General features: G+C 42.7%; 1 protein-coding gene across 1 annotated transcript in view; it reads left to right on the top strand.

The window, feature by feature from the left end:
* Positions 1 to 22,813, top strand: part of LEKR1 (leucine, glutamate and lysine rich 1) — a 154,805-nt gene that overhangs the window by 117,321 nt on the left and 14,671 nt on the right. The window contains exons 9-12 of the mRNA XM_088447640.1: positions 3,282 to 3,359; positions 4,433 to 4,636; positions 13,734 to 13,827; positions 19,383 to 19,547. Coding sequence (XP_088303766.1) covers positions 3,282 to 3,359; positions 4,433 to 4,636; positions 13,734 to 13,827; positions 19,383 to 19,547 — 541 coding nt within the window. The remainder of the gene's footprint in view (positions 1 to 3,281; positions 3,360 to 4,432; positions 4,637 to 13,733; positions 13,828 to 19,382; positions 19,548 to 22,813) is intronic.

The following is a 22,813-nucleotide window of genomic DNA, read 5'->3' as shown; positions in this document are numbered from 1 at the left end:
TAGTGCCTGTTCCATTCTCCCAGAGGGGCCAGGGTTTCTATTCAAATCTATTTTTGGTACAGAAACCCAATGGGTCATATCGTCCGATTCTCAACCTCAAAGCACTCAACAAGTCTTTGCGGGTCCCGAAGTTTCGGATGGAGACCCTACGGTCCATCATTCTGGCGCTGGAACCTGGGGACTACATGGTGTCATTGGACATACAGGACGCTTACCTGCATGTCCCTATTCTTTTGCGCCATCAAGAGTTCCTTCGGTTTGCAATCCGCAGCGACCACTTCCAGTTTCGGGCGTTACCTTTTGGCCTGGGGACAGCACCACGTGTTTTCACCAAGGTGATGGCGGTCATGGCGGCTTCTCTGCGGCTGCAAGGAGTCCGCATGTTGCCATACTTGGACGACCTGTTATTGGTGGCAGGATCTCCAGAGCTCCTGTTACACCACTTGGACCTGACCATTGCACTGCTGCAACGGCACGGCTGGCTAATCAACTGGCAGAAGTCCACTCTAATCCCGTCTCGGAGGATTCTGCATCTTGGAGCCTTATTGGACTCGGGACAGCAAAGGATCTTCGTGACGGAGGACAAGATCTCTGCTTTACAGTCAAGGGTGCGCAGTTGTCTGCACAGCCGCCGGGTGTCCTTACACTCGGCGATGAGGTTACTGGGCTCCATGGTGTCGGTGTTCGACATGGTGGAATACGCCCAGTTTCACTCCAGACCTCTGCAGCACCTGATCCTGTCCAAGTGGAACGGGCTGCCTCAGTCTCTGAAGTTCCAGACGATTGTGCTCACCCCGGAGGTTCGCCTGTCCCTTGCGTGGTGGTTAAAGACGACCCACCTCAACAAGGGACGTCCGTTCTGGGTTCCAAATTGGGTCCTGTTGACAACGGACGCCAGTCTTCGGGGCTGGGGAGCAGTTTCGGGTCCACACTTGTTCCAGGGCAGGTGGACGCCGACAGAAGCGGAGCTTCCAATAAATATCTTGGAACTCCGTGCGGTCTTCAAAGCTCTCCTGCAGGCACAGCGGTTTCTCCAGGGTCACCCGGTGCAGGTCCAGTTGGACAACGCTACCACCGTGGCCTACATAAACAGGCAAGGAGGAACTCGCAGTCGGGCGGCTCTCGTAGAGGTCTCTCGGATCCTGGTTTGGGCGGAGCGCAATCTTCCGGCCATATCAGTGGTCTTCATCCCGGGAGTGCTAAATTGGGAGGCGGACTTTCTAAGTCGCCAGGACGTTCATCCAGGGGAATGGTTCCTGCACCCGGACGTTTTTCAACTACTGGTGGACAGGTGGGGTCTTCCAGAAATCGACCTCATGGCGTCCCGGCACAACAACAAGTTGCCGGTGTACGGGTCTCGCACAAGAGACGAAGGGGCGTCTCTGGTGGATGCTCTGTCCGTCCGGTGGACGTTCCGGTTCGCATACCTGTTCCCTCCGGTCTCCCTTCTTCCACGGGTAATCCGGAAATTCAAACAGGAAGGAGGGACGCTCCTGTTGATAGCTCCCGCGTGGCCCAGACGGCACTGGTTCTCAGACCTTCAGGGTCTGTCCGTGGACAGTCCTCTGCGGTTGCCGCTACGACCGGACCTTCTGTCTCAGGGTCCTTGTCTTCACCCGGACCTGACTCGGCTGTCTTTGACGGCGTGGCTGTTGAGACGGCCATGCTGAGGTCCCGGGGGTTTTCCAGCTCTGTGGTGCGTACCATGTTACGAGCTCGGAAACCGTCTTCCGCGAGGATATACCATCGCGTGTGGCATACGTTCTTCCAGTGGTGTCGACCGAGAGGTTATGCACCGCGGGACTTTCGTCTGTCTCGGATTCTCGCCTTCCTGCAAGCGGGACTAGATCATGGGCTTCGCCTTGCTTCTTTGAAGGTACAGGTTTCGGCCCTATCTGTCTGGTTTCACCGTAGGATTGCTACAATCCCGGATGTGCGCACCTTTATGCAAGGTGTTCTCCGTATTCAGCCGCCCTTTGTTCCACCTGTGGCGCCTTGGGATTTGGCTGTGGTCCTGAGGGCTCTCCAAGGACCGCCGTTTGAACCACTGGGCTCAGTGGATATTAAATGGCTAACAGCTAAGACTGTTTTCCTTCTGGCCATTGCTTCGGCCAGACGTGTTTCTGAGTTAGGGGCTCTTTCTTGTAGACCCCCTTTCTTGGTTTTTCATGGGAACAGGGCAGTGCTCCGCACTCGACCCGAGTTTCTTCCCAAAGTTGTTTCCCAGTTTCATGTTAACGAGGGTAGTTGTTCCGGCCTTTAACTCATTGGGTCTTTCCGTGGGTGAGGCCTCTTTGGATGTTGTGCGGGCCTTAAGGACTTATGTTGACCGCACTTCTTCGTTTAGGAAGTCGAACGCTTTGTTTGTCCTCTATGGCTTCCGTAAAAAGGGTTGGCCTGCTTCAAAGCAAACTTTGGCAGCCTGGATCCGTATGGCTATTTCTGAAGCTTATCTTCATGAAGGCCTACCGGTCCCTCCTTCTCTGAAGGCTCATTCCACTAGGTCTGTGGGTCCTTCGTGGGCAGCTCGACGTGGTGCCTCGGCAGTTCAGATCTGCAAGGCTGCTACGTGGTCCTCTGTCCATACCTTCGTGAGGTATTACAGGTTTGACACCTTCGCCTCTCAGGATGCTTCCTTCGGGCGGCGGATTCTCCTTTCTGCACAGGAGCGTCCCCACCCTTAAAGGATACTGCTTTGGGACATCCCCAAGGTATCCTGTGGATACCCTATGGACCCTGAAGTAGAAAATATGAGATATGGTAAGAACTTACCCTTGTTATCTCTATTTCTACGAAGTCCATAGGGTTCCACAGGACTCCCGCCCTGTCGCACCTGTGCTGCAGATGGGCTTTGCTCTGGTCACCGGTTTTCCATCTCCCTCTGGTGAGAATGTGATTCTTGTATGTGTCCAGATCTTTGTTCTCTCTCTTCGTTCTCCTCCTCCGGCCTATGGCTTGGTAACTAACTGAGGTGCCTTGGCCCGGGGGCGGGGTATAGGAGGGGGACCTAGTGCATCCTGGGAGGCTGAAAGCTTAACTCTTTGGTGCCCTGCGACTGACGTTACACCTATACCCCAAGGTATCCTGTGGAACCCTATGGACTTCGTAGAAATAGAGATAACAAGGGTAAGTTCTTACCATATCTCATATTTTTTCATAAAATATAAATTAATTAGAAATTTTATTTTCAGCTTACTTTTGTAAATAACTGTAGTAACCTATATATGATTCAGTTATGTTTTTCCACAATTACATTTGTTTGTGTTTTTCTTATTATACAGATTAAAAACTAAAGATGTTGATGATCTGCAAAACAGACTTCACAGAATGGAATATGATAAAGAAACTGTAGAATTGAGGTAGTTATATTTTCTTCTTTTTTTTTGGTATTCTAAACACGTGCCACTAACCCTCAATATAATGACCAAATATGAAAGGTACCATACACAAATGTTAACCCAAAGAGCATAAGTTTGTAAAAATATCAAGTGTTCCTCATATGGCCACCAAGATATCAGTTGGGCCCGGATGCTAGCGTGGAGAGGCATGGGCAAATACTTTTTATTATATGACCTCAAGTTTGTTTTGGAGGATGGGCAACATACCACCCCCCCTAATTTCCTAATATTGCAAAGTGTCATACATTACAGTACCAAAATCTCTCCACAAGATGGAAAGCATGCCTGCCCTACAGTATTGCTACAACCGTTCACAGGTTCAAATCCTAGTACACACATAACTAGGTTGGCAACAGTATTCACAAATTAAATCCTATGTATTGTGTGTGTGTGTGTGTGTGTGTGTGTGTGTGTGTGTGTGTGTCATATATATATATATATATATATAATGTATATGTGTGTGTATATATATATATATATATATATATATATATATATATAGCAAGGTAGGTTGATATAAATGTTATGAACCCCTTGTATAGACCAATTTACTGTTTTATATGTGTAGATACTAACATAGAGATGGATTTCATTTCAGAGCATTTGAGCTATAAATTTGTAAATAATGAAAATAAACGCACTTAATAATTATGGTTTTTTGAACTCAAACATTTTCTTTTATGACTGTTTCCACCTGTCAGCAAAATAATGTTCTATTACTCTCAACAAGAACACCATTGTTAGATCTAGAGCACATTATTGGGAGAACACATCCTTGATTTACTGTTACAAATCCTTGATTCAGCTGTACCTGAAGTAACTCATTGTATGGATAATAGTTGCTAGTTTTTCTTGTACTTCAAATGTAATAATACATAATCTGGCAGTTCTAATATTACATTAGCTTTTAGCAGCAACTTTGATATTATTTGCTTTATGAAACATACACACTCTTTCGTCTTTTCAGCAGTCAGCACTTTATAACTTTTTTTATTTGTACATCTGTCATTCCTTTGCTATGTTCTATTTCATAGGCTCACTAAGGAACTCAGGGAGAAAGATGATGCCGTGACACATCTACATCAGAAGTGCAGGCAGTTACAGGAAGAGATCACAGAAATGGGAAGCACAGAAGAAAATTACAGAAGGAGAACTCAAGTTTTGGAGAGGGAACTAGAAACAATAAAGGATGTTTTAAAGCAAACTCAAGAAGAAGTAGATAATTTGAAACAGGAAAGGTGCTTATTTAGCAAAGTTATTTATTTTGTAATCATGACTGAATTAATCTCAATTGACAGGAGACGAGCAGGGTCAACCAGGTGGCTTCAGGAGGCCATCGCGGACATGGCCATAGTCAGGGGACAGTCAACAACTTTTGGGTGGAGAGGTAAACACGTGTATGTATCCCAGGCTCTTCTACCAGTGGGTTTGGGTACGAGATCCCAGAGGTCAGGATGGCAGCGGTCATAATACTTGCAGCGGCATCCCGACAGTCTGTCAGAATCCAGACCTAACTAGGTGAGTAGCCTAACACTAAACCTAACCCTCCCCGTAACCGTAATACTTACCGTCAGGATTCTGGCGCCAAAATTCCGGTGCCGGTATTCTCAGCGCCAGCATCCTGACAGCCGGTATGCTAACTAAATCCCCTACCAGCGTTCTGAATTCGATATATGAAAAATTATGTCGGAGAGCTATAAATAAATACAGCACCGTGCAGTCCCCTCTCAGTACTATACAATCTAAAGACTATTTACCATTTATAAAAGAAACTGGTGCAATATGGTGCCCGCTCTTGTTGCTGCTCACAGCGCGGCAACAAGTTAATTGCTGCTGGTATGTAACACTACCTTACCGTGCAGCAAGTTTTTTTTTTTCTGCCCTCTGGCTGCCGATGAGTGAAGACTTCAGCAGAGAGAGTAGGAGGGAAGGGGCAGAGAGTGTGGCCAGGAGACGAAGGTGCAGCATTGCATTGTCGGTAATATACAGGATGCCGGTTACTTGTCAGAACATTACTACTCACCGACGCAGTTGGACGCCAGGATTGCCTGCAGAGTTTGAATCTTCACAACAAGCGGTAAGTCACAGACATCGCTCGTTGTTAAATACAAAGCCCATCCTGCTTGTATAGGTGGGAGAAAGCAACAGATTGCTGCTCACTAGATTAGAACAAACTGCTGTATCTGCTTTAATACATACCGGAAAGGTGCTTATGCACCTTTTACCATTAGAAATAAGCTACTGAACTACATGCAATACCCAGAGCATTCTTGTGACAGATCTACAATACAGAGAGCATTCTAGTAGCCATTCAAAACAGAATACATCATAGTGGTTTTATTTTATTTATTTATTACCAGTTATTTATATAGCGCACACATATTTCGCAGCGCTTTACAGAGACTATTTGGCCATTCACATCTGTCCCTGCCGCAGTGGGGCTTACAATCTATATTCCCTATCACATGCGCACACACATACACACTAGGGTTAATTTGTGTTGGGAGCCAATTAACCTACCAGTATATTTTTGGAGTGTGGGAGGAAACCGGAGTACCCGGAGGAAACCCACGCAAGCACAGGGAGAATATACAAACTCCGCACAGGTAGTGCGTGTGTGTGTGTGTGTGTGTGTGTGTATATATAGGGACCTCTATACAGTACAGACAGTGATGTCACTAGAGGGGTGTGGACTGCATCGGGTGCACCCTCTGAGCAGTTGACACCAAAATACTGTCTCCTCAGTGAAAGGGAGCCAGGCACTGAGGGTGGGCGGAGACGGGGAACTGCTGAGGGGGCAAGGTGGCTGACCCAGATGCCTGGTCCATTTATTTGCGTGTATATGTGTGTGTGTGTATATGTATGTATGTATATATATATATATATATATATATATATTTTATACAATACTGTGCAAAAATTTTAGGCGGTGTGGAAAAAATGCTGCAAAGTGAGAATGCTTTCTAAAATAGAAGTATTAATAGTTTATTTTTATCAATTAACAAAATGCATAGTGAATGAACAGAAGAGAAATCTAAATTACATCAATATTTGGTGTGACCACCCTTTGCTATCTAAACCGCATCAATTCTTCTAGGTACACTTGCGCAAAGTCGGGGATATTGTAGGATTATAGTCAGGTGTATGATTAGCCAATCATACCAAACGTGATGCTGATCATCATTTTCATATGTAGGTTGAAACACCACCATTAACTGAAACCGAAACAGCTCTGTAGGAGACTTAAAACTGGGTGAGGAACAGCCAAACTCAGCTACAAAGCTGAGGTTGTGGAAGACCATATCATGTCACAGGTCATACACCATGGCAAGACTGAGCACAGCAACAAGACACAAGGTAGTTATACTGCATCAGCAAGGTCTCTCCCAGGCAAAGATTTCATTGCAGACTGGGGTTTCAAGATGTGCTGTTCAAGCTCCTTTGAAAAAGCACAAAGAAACTGGCAATGTTGAGGATTGTAGACGGAGTGGTTGGCCAAGGAAACAGTGCATCAGTTAAAAGGACACATCATGCTGACTTCCCTTCGAAATAGGAAGATGTCCAGCAGTGCATCATCTCAGAACTGGCAGAAACCAGTGGTACCTAGGTACACCCATCTACTGTTCGGAGAAGTCTGGCCAGAAGTGGTCTCCATGGAAGAATTGCGGCCAAAAAGCCATACCTTCGACGTGGAAAAAAGGCCAAGCGACTCAACTATGCATGTAAACATAGGAAATGGGGTGCAGAAAAATGGCAGCAGCTGCTCTGGATTGATGAGTCAAAGTTTAAAATATTTGGCTGTAACAGAAGGCAGTTTGTTTGCTGGAGGACTGGAGAGCGGTACAATAATGAGTGTCTGCAGGCAACAATGAAGCATGGTGGAGGGTCCTTGCAAGTTTGGGGCTGCATTTCAGCAAATGAAGTTGGGGATTTGGTCAGGATTAATGGGGTCCTCAATGCTGAGAAATACAGGCAGGTACTTATCTATCAATACCATCAGGGAGGCGTCTGATTGGCTCCAAATGTATTCTGCAGCAGGACAACAACCCCAAAAATACAGCCAATGTCATTTAGAACCATCTTCAGCGTGAAGAAGAACAAGGAGTCCTGGAAGTGATGATAAGGCCCCCACAGAGCCCTGATCTCAATATCATCGAGTCTGTCTGGGATTACATGAAGAGACAGAAGGATTTGAGCAAGCCTACATCCACAGAAGATCTGTGGTTAGTTCTCCAAGATGTTTGGAACAACCTCCCTGTCGAGTTCCTTCAAAAACTGTGTGCAAGGGTACCTAGAAGAATTGATGAAAGCAAAGGGTGGTCACACTGAATATAGGTTTGATTTAGATTTTTCTTCTGTTTATTCACTTAGTTTATTTTTATCAGTTAACAAAAAGCAATCACTTCTATTTTTAAAAGCACACAACTAAAAACAATAGTGCTTGTAGATGGCTGCTGGTTTGAGAAATATTATAATTTATTGTACATTATACAATTAAAACGTTTAAAACATTCAAAAAATACATACCGTATATACTCGAGTATAAGTCGACCCGAATATAAGCCGAGGTACCTACTTTTACCCAAAAAAACTGGGAAAATTTACTGACTCGAGTATAAGCCTAGTGTGGGAAATGGCAGCAGCTGGTAGTGCCCCCAGTAGTAATTCCCCCTGGTTGTGCCCCCAGTAGTAATCCCTCCTGGTAGTGCCCCCAGTGGTAATCCCCCCCTGGTGGTACCCCCAGTAGTAATCCCCCCTTTTAGTGCCCCCTGTAGTAATCCCCCACTGGTAGTGCCCCCTGTATAATCCCCCCTGTAGTAATCCCCCCTGGTAGTGCCCCCTGTAGTAATCGCCCCCTGATAATGCCCCCTGGTAGTGCCCCCTGATGATGCCCCCTGGTAGTGCCCCCTGTAGTCATCGCCCCCTGGTAGTGCCCCCTGTAGTCCCCCCCCACCCTAGTAGAGAGAGACGTGAAAAGAATAAAAAAAAAATAAACACCTTAAACTCCCGCTCCTGGTCCCGCCGCTGTCCGCTCCTCCGGCCGCTTTGCATGGGAGAGACGTCGTCATGACGACGTGTCTCCCATCACCCACTGCGGGAGCCAGAAGATGGCTCCCGCAGTGGAAGCAGCAGCAGCCGCTGACAGTCTGGCAGTGTGTAGCGCTGACCGAACTCCGTCCGGTCAGCGCTACACTTGACTCGAGTATAAGCCGAGGGGGTACTTTTTCAGCACATTTTTCGTGCTGAAAAACTCGGCTTATACTCGAGTATATACGGTAGATGGAAAATATTCAATAGAGCTTATAGCCACTATATAAAGCACGGATCCGGCTCAAGATATATAGATAGATATGTAAACAAATCATACGTTTAAAAAAATCTATAGCATGGTCATGTGTAAAAAAAAAAAATACTTATGATTGTTTTAATTAAGCATCGGTCTTATTAGCAGGAGTAAGGTAGCAAAGCATAAGGTATAAATGTTCAGTCACAGCTAGCATGCATATGTATGAAAAAATTAGTGATAGTATCCAGTCACAGCCAGTTAGTATGCAGGTTAGTAATAGTATTCAGTCACAGCCAATTAACATCTAGGTGGAACAGCCTTTCGTATGCAGGTTAGTGATGCTGTTACTGCAATGTATGTGAGTATTTGTACATTACCATCCATCCACTCCTAGTGATTATTCCGTGGAGTTGAATAGAGTGATCCTGGCCTCTACCCCAGGTTCAGCGGGAGGAAACTCTGTACTGCTGGCTAATTAGAGCAGTTGCTGGGCACTTGGTGTTGATATGCCTGTTCTGTGCACCAGGCGGTCCGGGGGTGCTTAGGTCCTCAGGCAGAGGGCCCTCTACTGCTAAATCGCGGCACTATAACCACTAAGCATCTACTTTAGATGAGAGAACCATAACATTCCAATCCATACTATAATTCACCGATAATAACGTGGGTTACCATCGCAAATGTTCCATTTTGAGTCATGTGACCAACATAAAAAATATATATACAGAGACGAGAGATAAACTACAAAGAAAATAAAATGGAGTAGATGCATTAATATCTAATTGAGCATGTACGGCTATAGCCGCAAAAGTATGGAAGAATATGTCCATTAAAATAACAATGGGAATGCAATAAGAGATCTAAGTTACACTAGGACCCTCTATATTGGAGCTGGCAAAAATTATCTAGCTAGAAGAATTGATGAAAGAAAACGGTGGTCACACCGAATTGAGATTTGATTTAGATTTTTCTTCTATTCATTCACTTTGCTTTTTGTTAATTGATAAAAATAAACTATCACTTCTACTTTTAAAAGCTTTCTTACTTTACAGCATTTTTTCCACACCTGCCTAAAATGTTTGCACATTACCCACCCCCGCACTCTCCTTCCTGCATGTTCTCCTCCTCTTCTGCTAGGGTCTGTCCCTCTAGCAGTGGGAGCTGTTGGAGGTGCAATGCATGCCCTTGTTTCCACTGCGAATGCATGTAGGAGATGGTGCAGACCGTAGAGGATCATTACATATACTATAAATAGATGGATATAGAGGTGTGTGTGTGTGTGTGTATATATATATATATATAATATGTGTGTGTATACATACATACAGGGCCGTAACTAGAGTGGTGCGATGTGCCACGGCACAGGGCACCGCAAGGCAGACGGAGCTGTACAGCCCTGTCAATTTTCAATTTATAATCATTCTCACTTGTAGCTTCCTCCTCCTTCTTTTTTTCCCTGGCATCTCCTGGCCATCCCTATTTTCTCCCTGGATGACTCCCCCTCCATCTGGCCACCCTACCTAAGCACCTTCAGTCACATCCTTTTTTATTTGACACATTTCAAAATACTGTCATACCTGGGACTCAAACTTATCACCTCTCACATGGTAGTCAGACACCTTACACACAGAACTATCTGACCCACAATTTCTGATAGCAGTCCTGAAAATAGCCACCGATTCCTGACCTAGGTGTTACCAGCACACCTAGAGTACCCTAGCCAGAGAGTTCAGCTGGTGGAGCAGAGTATATACACGGATATCCCTGCCACTGATATTTGCTGAATATACATAAGTACTGTAGCACTCTTTCTATACCTTCAGACGGTGATCTACACTGCCAGCTCGAGGCTTGTGCACAGTTGTTGTGATTGAGAAAGCCTGCTGCAGATGCAGCTTCACCAGCGCTCTCCTACACCTGGAACTGGTGACTTATACTGCATAATTATTGTGTATCATCAATGCAGCCATTGGATTCATATTATATTAGGCAGTGACACCTAGAAAACAGTGGTACAATGGGATCGGTACCGCTTCATCATCGTTTGGGACAAATTAGATTTGTCATGGCCCTTCCCCATGAGGCCATGTGTCTTATGTTATATATCAAAAATGGGGGGGGGCACACCAATGCTCATTCTGGCCTAGGGCACCAAAAAGTCTAGTTACGGCTCTGTGTGTATGCGTGTGTAATATATATTATAGATATATTATGCTTATTATGGTTAAATATATATTGTCGCTGTGCCTTGTAGTAGCAAAATCTTTAATAGCATTATTTTGTGATCTAAATGAATGCTAAAAAAATATTTTAATTAGGGCGTCTATAATTAAGGCAATTTTGACAATGAACATTTCTTCTTTCAAGAATCATCTGTTCAGTTGATTTTCATTCTTTTTTACCTTATTTTGAAATCACAGATAAACTGTCTGTTTGCTGTCAACAGCATCTGGGACAAGTAGACACCATGTTCTTCCCTCATGTCCGTGTTACAGACATAGCATGCCCACTGTCAGCTGGGGTCGGCTTTTCCTGTATCAGCAATGCTGTAATATGTACTTTTACAGAGATGCTATGCAGACGCTTTCCTGACTGTGCATTCTTACTAAGAAACTTTGGCCCTCATTCAGAGCCGTACGCTCTGAGCACAGCGCACGCTCTGAATGAGGGCCGCCCTCCATAATTATGGAGCGTCCTCCTGGACGCTCGTATAGCTGTGGGTCACCACCCACAGCCTATACGAGCGTGCAGTGTGATGGCCGCGATGGTCTTGACCATCGCGACCATCGCCACTGCGAGCCGGAGCCTGCGGTTCAGTTTTTCAACCGCAAAGCCCGGAGTGATTTTGGCTCTATCAGAGCCAAAATCACACCCACTGACATCTCTAGTGATGTCAGTGGGCCGGCTTCTGACGGTAGGCGTTCCCTTGGGCACGCCCCCGTCAGGGAGGCACGCCCCCTGCACGCCCAGCAAAGGGGGCGTGCTGTCAATCAACATCGACAGCACGCCCCCTTTGATCAGACACAACGAGCGAAGGAAAGTCCTTCGCTCGTCGCGTCTGGCGCATGCGCACGACGGAGCTCCCGCCGTCGTGCGCATGCGCAGTGCACAACATCGACCCACTTGCGAGCGGACAGCCGCTTGCGAGTGGGTCTGAATCAGGCCCTTTGTTCAAACAACACAATGCACAGCATCCATCACCGGGACTGTGCATACAACACTAGAAAACATGTACAGTAATTGCTGTTACTTAGTCCGTCCTCTCTTTGACAACTACTTTTTTTTCTGACAACTACCTTATACAGTATGTTACTAGATTTACCCATTGTCGACCAAGTATTCCCTGCACTGTGGTAGTATAACTAACCTTTATTTAAATGGGTTTAAATAGCAGTTTTGCGCTCTAGATCAGTGGTTCCCAAACTGTGTGCCTAGGCACCCTGGGTGCCTCGGGACACTTGCAGGGGTGCCTCAGGTTGGTGGTCCAGCACCAAATCAAATTATTTATGGTCAATGTTATGTAAATATGTGGACAAACAGAAGCACAAACCTGTCCACCACATAACTGAACCTAAGGATGACAGGTAAGCACAATTTACTTCACTGTACTACTTGACTAATTTTTTCTAAATTTCTCAATAACAAACTTTTGGCTTAAGGGGGGTATCCACTAGACGATAAAGTTGAACGATAACGATAAAATCGTTCGATAATCGTTTGATAATTGTTTGAACATCGTTTGAAAATTTGGTCTTTTAGACATCTATCATCGTTCAAACATTATGGTCAACCTGATGATATTGTCAGGTTCAGCATGTTTGCAGATGATTGATTGTGCCTGCACTGAACGACATATCGTTCAGTGTGTGCACCCTGCAATGTAGTGAACGATATTGTTATCGTTCAGTCTTTTCATTGTCGGGTAGTGGATACCCTCCTTTAGGGGCGCCGTGAAAACAATTCTGATGCACTAGGGTGCCACGATTCAAAAAAAGTTTGGGAACCACTGCTCTAGGGTAATCTAGCACTGTTTATGCTTAGGATATTCCTAACAATAACCCAATGTAATTAATCTCCATGTTACTGCATATTTTAACGTTTGTTTTCTTACTATTCTCTCCAGCTTCCCATAGCACTTCAATTAAACTGGTTTGCAAGAAGGTGCTGACAATATATGGTTACTTTGTATATTGTTTGGTGTTACTAAATAATTTAATACTTTTTTTAAGAATTGGTATCCAGCAGCCCTTCATAAATCATTTTAGAAGAAGTAAGATTTTCTAAGGGGTGAATTGTCAATTCTAAAAAATAATAATAGCAGCGTTAGACTAGCGACATTCAGTTTACTATTTTCTCCTCTCACCATTTTTTCAAGTTCAATTTAAGGTGAAATCATTATTCTTTTCTGCAGATCACTGTTGCTTGTTTCTTTGTAACATGTGCATTGAAACAGAATATACATAGTGTTATGGTTTATAAAACCATGGCAAAAAATTCATTGTAAAATATATTAAATAATCAGTTACTTTAAATTGAGTAGTACTAAACAAAAGAGCAACCTCTGGCATATATTTTTTAAATTGATGAATATATACAATAGAACGCTTAATTAAAGAATCCACGTGATTTGTGGTCTCTCTGCTCGGCCAGATTAACTTGTTCAGTAACTGTTTGGGGAGTGTGACAAATATATGCTGGTTCTCGGACCTCACAATGTGACCTGAAGCCTCACACCTTGTTGGTTCTGAGGACACGTTTGTGGTTCTTAAAAAATAATAACATACAAAATAATTTGGGTTTAAAGCATATATCCAATTTTATGTAATGAGTCAAATGAAATTTTACCTTTTAAAAGAGTACATTGTCTTAAATAATATGACAAATACCTGCCCTATGAGAGAGATTGGGCTTTCTGTGCATAGCTGCAGCTAGCATGTGCTGAGTGTGTGTAAGCATTAATGTACAGCATGTTTCCTTCTGCACTGTGCATTTCCAGTAGTACTTACTGACGTTAGATAAATTACCACAAGATAACGTGTTCTTTCTTTCAGAGAACTGCAAATTGTTTCCTATCAAAATAGAATTGAGAGACTACAGGAAACCCTCAAACAGAGAATGCTGAGTGAAGACAGCTGGGAGGCAAAGGTAACATCCATACATGCACAGGTGTATGTTACTGTCGGCAATAGTATTGCACCCATCTAGTTATCACATTCAGCTGTCACATGTCCGAGCCTGCCCTGCTTAGCTGGCGATTCCATCTGCATTACAGAACACTTCCGTCATATCACCAAGGTTTTCTCTGATAGACAAATACACATTACCATTTGGATGATGAGTGAGCGGAATGGAGCAAATCAAAGGGCCATTGACAATCAAGAAGCCATTGTGACATTCATACTACTGAAAAGTGATGTAAATACACCGCTAATGTGGCTTACTGGCACTAGCTAGCTGCTTCTGATTGGATAATTGCACATTCATTTAGGAAGCTGATAGGTGCTTTCTGCATTGATAGTGCATATATTGTATATTTTTGTGGACAGATTTTAAAATGATTTTTTTTCATTTGTACATGATGAGGTCTAATACATCTCCTTTATTATAGTGTGTTTTGTTTTAAACCAAGCAGCAAACTTTTGCTGCAAGACAAACATTGAAAACTTATCTTGCGCTTATGAGGTGGTATGGTGTAAGTGTGTCTAGTTAGCGCATATACTACTGATGCAGAACTGGATGCATTTCACCATGAGTACACCTCAACATATTGGTGTAAATATGCTATTATTACATGTGGCTGCGTGTGTAAGACCCTGTATTAGGCCCCGAGTGCCTGTCAGTGCTTTTATAATTATATACAGTACATGTATTGTTTATGAGGAGGGAGATTCATTGTTCAGCCTCCGGAATATTGGCTGGAGACTTATATGTGTAGAGTGTTATACCAGGTCAAAATGCTAATAAAAATTACCTCCTGTATTGAAGCAAAAAGCAGAAATCTTATTTATACACTTTATTAAAAGAAGGATAATTCATCACAATCCATCCAGGCACATCTGCTAGCAGGATAGTCTTGACAGTGAGAGTAACTATATTGGGTCATGTATTTATGTGTACTAAATAACATCATCGCTGTTTATTATTATTATCATTTATATATATGGCGCCACAAGTGTTCCGCAACGCCTTACAAAGTACATAAACTGTAGACAAGCGACTTACAGAACAATACAATACAGAACCAGGACATGGATAATATATATTGCTTCATTAGCGACCATAACACCCAGATAAGCAACAGAGCATAAGCAACCGAGTGTTAGGTGCCCTGGTGGTGAGTAAGAAGTAGATGAAACTAAAGTAGGGAGAAGCACAAGAGGGTAGAGGGCCCTGCTCGTAAGAGCTTCCATTCCAGAAGGGAGTTTAGTAGTCATGTCTGACTTTCAGTACAATAACGTGTAGCTCTACACAGGCACGTTGGGGTTGATGTAGCATGCGCTTTGTAGGATTGATTACAACTAAAATGAGGCTGGTGCAAGTGCACACTGATAATCATGACAGCTATAAAACCAAGGGTTCGGACAGGGGTAGTCTACTCATAGACGTAACTGCTCCTGCATTGCCAAAATATGGACTTTATCTCTTGATAGGTGCATTTTGGTATTAGGTGGGGTGTAGGTGATCCTAGTATGGAATAGGTGAATTTTAGTATTAGGTGGAGTGTAGGGGATCCTAGTATGGAATATTTACATTTTAATATTAGGTGGAGTGTTGGTGATACTAGTATGGAATAGGTGCATTTTAGTATTAGGTGGAGTGTAGGGGATACTAGTATGGGATAGGTACAATTTAGTAAGCCTTTAATTAAATAAAAAAATTCTCCTTTGATACTGCCTGGGTATACAGAGCAGTGTAAAAATGCCAAACAAACACACTTACATGAAGATGCCCTTTTTGTACTCAACTACTGCTCACTGCTGTAGACGCAATGTGCCTCAAAACACACACATATGGATACAGATACAGTTAGTTTTGTAAGATCGGGTGAAAGTTTCTCCTGAATTGCACATATGGAAAAAAAATCTATAATCATTGGTATCAGAGTTGTAGGCCTCTTGTGGTGCACTCGTCCCCTATGAATACATCTAGTTTGCTATTAGTCGTCATCAGTGTTACGGATCTGATTCCAAGATACTCCAATCTCTAACCACTGTCCATAACATTGTCAAGATCAGCGCTCACTTGAGCTTGCGTGACGTGGATCTGACAGAGGTAATCCAAATAGAACCACCTGGCTGTCTACAGAAGTGATTGCACTGCCCAGTATCTCTCCCACTCACTACTGAGTTATCTGCCACCACTTGAGAGTTTTTCAGGAGCTATTCACTCCTAATAGGAAGCCTTAATTCCTCCCTACAACTATAATTCTGTACCAGTTATCATTACCCAAATAATATCCTGCAATACAGATATATAGCATGGATTAACCGAATCCACTCGCAAAATGTATCCAATAAGAATCAGAGACCAATCTTAGTATATTAAGTTTAATATGAGAGAGATACTCACAATGCTTAAAGTATATACAAAAACTAAAGAGTGACATATAGGTTTTGTATAAACAAAAAGGAAAAAATTAACAATAGTCACACCTACATGAATCTGCTTGCAGTGAGAAGCAGAAAGATTTCCAATATCAGATAGGCTCTCAAGAATTGTACCTGGTATTTTATGCCTACCCAGGCTATAACACAACTCCCCTTTAGCTGGCCCATGGGCTTCTGCAGATGCTAATTAAGTTTTATAAAGACAATGGAAGGGTGACACTCCCCAGGCTCATGTTGGTGAGAAGTTCAAGGCTGGATTGTAAGACCCAATAATTTTACCATTATCTGTCTGTCGGACCATTTGCTGGCAGTCCTAATGGGCTATACTTAAATCTGCCAGCCTCCCCCTCACATGGCATCTTCTCAGACAAATAACTTACCCTGTAGCTGAACAGTACACATTAAAGGGTCATTCGCAGGTCACCATGCTGATAATTAAAATAAGTACACCTAATAAACTGAAAGGGTTACATATTGCCTAATATCTTGCGATCCATAACATAATCACAACAATCAGTGTAAAATGCACCTACTAAGTTCTAAAGGCCCCCAGACAGGCATATTTTCTCTTACATCCAACTGTACATAGCCCGCAGTTGCATTGACACTCGCCTGAACTTTGACTACATGAGATGCCCCTTTACAGCCCAATCCAATTTCTTCCTTGTAAGTGAAAACACAATTGAAATGTGTACGGCTCTGCATTGCCTGTACTTGCGAATGCAGTGTAAAAACATGCAAGGTACGATCAGCATACAGACGTACGTTCATCTTTCCTTCAGCCCCCATGTGTACAGTCATACACACATACAAATAGAAGATATTATCTCTGTACAGTAGCACTGCTCATTGAAGAGGAGATAATGTCCCTTTAGTCCCTCCCCACCTCTGTTGTACAGGCTTTGTCTGTTATTGCACCTGGCGCACTTGTTTGCATATGGGAATACTTCATGTTTGAACAGAAATTGCAGAAGGCAGAATTAGTGATGTCCTTCATTGCTCACTGCACTGTGTAATTTCAGGCACAACTGTCTGCAGTCACCTGTCCTAGGGGACAATGAGTGTTCAGTCCCTCATTGGAAATCCCACAACAACTTCAGTCTGATGATCATTGACTAAACAAGGAACATTTTAATGCTTACAACACATTAAGAAAAAGATAACATTCGATTTGTTTGTACAAAGTCTGGAAACACACTGATGCAGCTTTAGGACACTTTGAAATTAGGTATGAAGTGAGAATGATTCATAAATCTCCCACACTTAAGCAGTGAGTTCAACTTTTTCTCACAATATTAAAAACCTGTCCTTTCTATGCTATTAATAATGCAAACTACATTTTGTACAGTACATTATTTATATTTGGACTGCGTTATCTGTGCATTGTCTGTAAATAAAAAAGAAATGCAAATTCCTCACTGCTCTGAGCACGAAGATGTTTTTGTAATATGCAGATTACATAATGTTAACATCCCTATTCACCCTTCAGAACGTTACTGATAAGTTCACGTAACCAGTAACTGCGTTCTTGGAACGGGTGAAAAACCTATTTGTAATTTTTTAATTGCCCCTTCTTTTAAATACAATTTATACCAATATAAACGGATTTAAAGCAGTCTTAGGAGCCTATGTATGAAAGCTTGATGAGAGAGAAAATTGTGAGATCTAAATCACCAACCAGTCAGCTTCTAACTTACATTTTATAGGCTGTCTTTGAAAAATGACAGGAGCTGATTGGTTAATACGTTTTCTCTCACAATTTCATCTCTCATCAACCTTTGATACATAGGCCCCTTAGACATATTTCTTCCTTAGGTGTGGTTTGTTTTCTTGCACATGGGGTAACGTGGAAGAATTATGAAAGAACGTTAAGTGTGCATGTCCCTATGCAATATATTTGTCTGTACTGAAGAGTGTACGTATGTAGAAATGGAGCTAAGACAGAGAGGAAGGAGTCATGCACTATTGTACTTAATGTAAGTCTCTTTAGTATGATTGCTTACTTTGTGTCTAATCATTCACTAACCCCTTATAACTGCATTTCAAGCATCGACATCTTAACCATAAGAAAGAAAAAAGAAAAAGAAATAAAGACACACATTAGCTGTTGGGAAGAAAGTCTAATCTTATTTCTCCCTTCCATTCGGTTGGTGGCCCAGGAATGCAATTGCAAACATACTATTTAAATCTGCACCCTCCCAAGTTTACAGTGGATTGGGTTCCTCCAATCCATGAGTCGTGAAGCAAGAAACTCCTCCTTAACTTGACAAACGATTATCTGAATAAGACATATGCCACACGATCCATTAGCTTTGAAGGGATGTTCACGATTTCTCAGTATCACTGAGGGCAGTGACATTACATGGTCTCTATTACACACACAAAGATAGGTGTCCTTTGTGTCCACACAAAGATAGGTGTAAATGTACTCAATCACTACCCAGCCCAAGACACATTTTATTAAAACAATCATATATCTCGTATAATAAATTTCTAATCAAATAATAATGACCAAGCATAAGTATGTACGTACTGTATACAGTTTAGTGTCACACAGTTTTGTCTTCTTAACCTTAAGTACTTTTAAGCACTTACAGAACAATAAATGTTCTGTTTTATTAATTTTATGAATAGAGCGAATTGTATTTCTTAACTGTGTGTTGTTGGGGCATATACAGTGTATTGTTGTTGGTACAAACAGGATACATGAATACTTTCAACCTTACACAAACTGATTTGGAATTTCCTGTATTTATTGCTGTAAGTCTCTTCATAGACAGTATGATTTTCAGATGTTAACGTGTTTCAGAAACTCCATAGATACCTTTTTTACAGGAGCTTAATTTTAGTACAGACCCCAAGTATGAATTGAATCTCTTATATCATGTATGCCCTATTTGTCGTCTTCTGTCTGTCCTGTCTTCTTCCCTTTTGGAAATTACGATTTGTGATTGTTTGCTTGTTTTTGTTTCTCAGCTATGCTCTTATAAGATAAGTATTTGTGTTCGTATCTGATCCAGAAAGTATTATTTTGTTGTCAATCTGTTGGTGTGCAGTCAGCCTAGTTTTCAGCATTTCCTTTCTCTATAAAAGATACAGAATGAATTGGAGAGTCAGCGCCAAAAGTACTTACTAAAGCTAGAAGAAACGGAGCAGAGCTTACGTGAGGAAGCAGTCATGGAGGTGGACATTGAAAGACAAAAATATAAAGAAATGTTAAGGATATGCCAAAATAAGAATAAGGAATTTGAAGAAAAGGTTTGTTGTTCTGTTGAGACTCTGATGAAATGAAAATAAAATCAGTGTTTCATGGCATTCCTGTAAGGTTATTACCACTTTGTTGCTTTAGCCCACTGGATCTTCACTATTTTATAGGGTACATGAACATCTCTCCTACCTGGTTCTACCACACTCAGGGCCTGATGCAGAGTTGTACGCAAACCCATTGGTTTCCGTACACGGCATCAGAGCAGGGAAAACAGCAGTGCACGTCTAATTACTTTTTGCATATTGTAGCACAGCCGCTACATACGAAGATGCAGCAACTGTGCTATATCGTACAACTCTGAATCAGGTCTTCAGTGACCTACACAAGAAGCAACCCTCATACACACAAATCATTCTAACGTGCACTTTGTCTTCCCCTGTTCCTTCTTCTAATGGATGTTGGCGACACATCACCCAATCTGTTCACGCTCCTCTTTCCACCCCAAAGCACCTGGTACTGAAACTGCCTCCAACCTTATTCACATCTCTCCACTACCCATTTTTCTGTGGATTCTAGATTCCAAGATTTGTGTGTAACAAACTTGTATCCATCCATGATCTGTTCATTTAAAAATGTCAGAACTTCTTGCCATTACAGACACCTGGCTCACTGCCTCTGCTGCTACATTCTCTGAAGCTTTCTCGTGTGTGTGTTATATGCTTTCTCGTGTGTGTATATATGTGTGTATGTATATATATATATATATATAGTTTATTTGTATAATATATATACAGGTTGAGTCTCCCATATCCAAATATTCCGAAATACGGAATATTCCGAAATACGGAATATTTTTAGCATGACTGAGATAATAAAACCTTTGCTTTTTGATGGTTCAATGTACACAAACTTTGTCTAAGGCACAAATTATTAAAAATATGGTATAAAATTACCTTCATGCTGTGTGTATAGGTTGTAAATGAAACATAAATTTATTTCATGTATGTACACAAACTTTGCTAGAGCCACAAAATTATTGAAAATATTGTATAAAATGAGCTGCAGGCTGTGTGTATAAGCTGTATATAACACATAAATGCATTCTGTGTGTATATTAGGGTCCCATTCCCAAGATATTTCATTATGATATGCAATTATTCCAAAATACGGAATATTCCGTTATCCAAAATACCCCTGGTCCCAAGCATTTTGGATATGGGAGACTCAACCTGTATAATACCGATCATCCATGACCATAAAACCAATGGCAGGTGAAGTGAATAACATCTCATTACAATGTAGGGGTGGGATATATTAGGCAGCAAGTGAACGGTCCATTCTTGAAGTTGATCTATTGGAAGCAGGAAAAATGGGCAAGTGTAAGCATCTCTGTGAATTTGACAAGGGACAAATTGGGCTAGCTAGGTGACTGGATCAGAGCAATCTTCAGAGTGGCATGTCTTGTGGGTGTGCCCGGTATGCAGTGGTTGGTACCTACCAAGAGCGGTTTTAGGAAGGACAAATGGTGAACTGGCAACAGGGTAATGGGTGCACAAGGCTCATTGATGCACTTGGAGAGTAAAGGCTAGCTCACCTGATCCATCCCACAGAAAAGCTACTGTAGCACAAATAGCAAAAAAGTTAATGCTGGCTTGGATAGAAACTTGTCAGAACACACCGTGCATCACAGCTTGCTGAGCATGGGGCTACGCAGACCTGTCAGAGTTCCCATGCTGACCCCTGTTCACCGCCGAAAGTGCATGAGTGTCAGAACTGGACCATAGAGCAATGGAAGAAGGTGGCTTGGACTAATAAATACCATTTTCTTTTACATGATGTGGATGGTCAGGTGCATGGGCATTGTTTACCTGGGGAAGATATAGCTGCATGAGGCACTATGGGAAGAAGGCAAGCTGACTGAGGCAGTGTGAGGCCATGGGCAATGTTCTGCTGGGAAACCTTGGGTCCTGGCATTCATGTGGCTGTTACTTTGACACATACCACTGACCTAAACATTATTGCAGACCAAGTACACCCCTTCATGGCAACGGTATTCCCTGTTGGCAGTGGCCTCTTGTAGCAGGATAATGCACCCTGTCACACTGCAAACATTGTTCTGGAATGCATTGTGGAAGACACACGACCGAGTTCAAGGTGTTGACTTGATCTCCAAATTCCCCAGATCTCAATCCGATCGATCACCTGTGAGATGTGCTGGAGTACAAATTCGAGCCATGGGGGTCCCAACTTGCAATTGACAGGACTTAAAGGATCTGCTGCTAATGTCTTGGTGCCAGATACCACAGGACATCTTCAGAGGTCTTGTGGAGTTCATGCCTCCACGGTTCAGAGCTGTTTTCACAACATGAGGGGGTCTTACACAATATTAGCACACTATATTTCCTCACCTCCACCTTTTGATATATTGCTAAAATAAGCTCTTTTCCTACCGAAGATGCAAGCAATAATTCTTGACCATTCCCTATTCACCTTCAGGGGTGGATTGGGTATTTTAAGTGGCCCTGGATAATATCCTGAAAGTGGCCCTATGTGCTTGTGCCACCGAAAAAGTCAGTGTGGCCATCATGCGGGTGGCATGCCCAGTACTTTGGGAGCTGATGGATATTCCCCCAGCCCATCTCTCCAGTGAATAAATACAGCGAGCATGTGAATGAGTATTTTCTTACCTATATGATTTCTCTGCAAAGGGAAACCTCTAAAGAAATTGATCCTTCCTGGACAGGTAGTGTCTTGAGTCAGTATTCACTATTTATGCAGATCACATGGTCTGGGAGCCATCTATTTGCGTATAAATAAAGCCAATGTTCTCAAAATGCAACAGAGGTTCAAACAGATAATACATATTAACAGAAGTTTTGGTGCAAGGCAAAATGGGAGTTTCCCTGATCAAACAATTGTATAGTAATAAATATATTTGCTAATTTGGCATAATTTGTATTAGTAATATGGTTTCCTTTAGAATTGGTGTTTTACTGAAGATGTCTCCCAGCATTTTCTACTAATTCTATAAGTGGTCCTACCTGTGCGTCTCGAGCACCATTCCTGTGTGTCTCTCCAGTACCATCCCCCTGTGTCTTTCCAGCACCATTCCCAAGTCTCTCCTGCACCATCTCTGTGCCCCCAGCATCCTCTCCCCAGGGCTCCCAGTGCCCTCTCCTCTGTGTCCCCAGCACCTCTCTGGGTCCCCACTACCCTATTATATTACACTGTGACCCACATTCACCTACCCCTTTATCACCCCATTATTCAGTAACCTACCCCGGTATCACCCCATTATATACTCATACATTGTGTC

Source organism: Taudactylus pleione, unplaced genomic scaffold (assembly GCF_031769625.1).
Source record: "Taudactylus pleione unplaced genomic scaffold, aTauple2 ptg000436l, whole genome shotgun sequence".
NCBI lineage: Eukaryota > Metazoa > Chordata > Amphibia > Anura > Myobatrachidae > Taudactylus > Taudactylus pleione.
The sequence above is the reverse complement of the archived record's forward strand: the minus strand, read 5'-3'. Positions and strand labels throughout refer to the sequence as shown.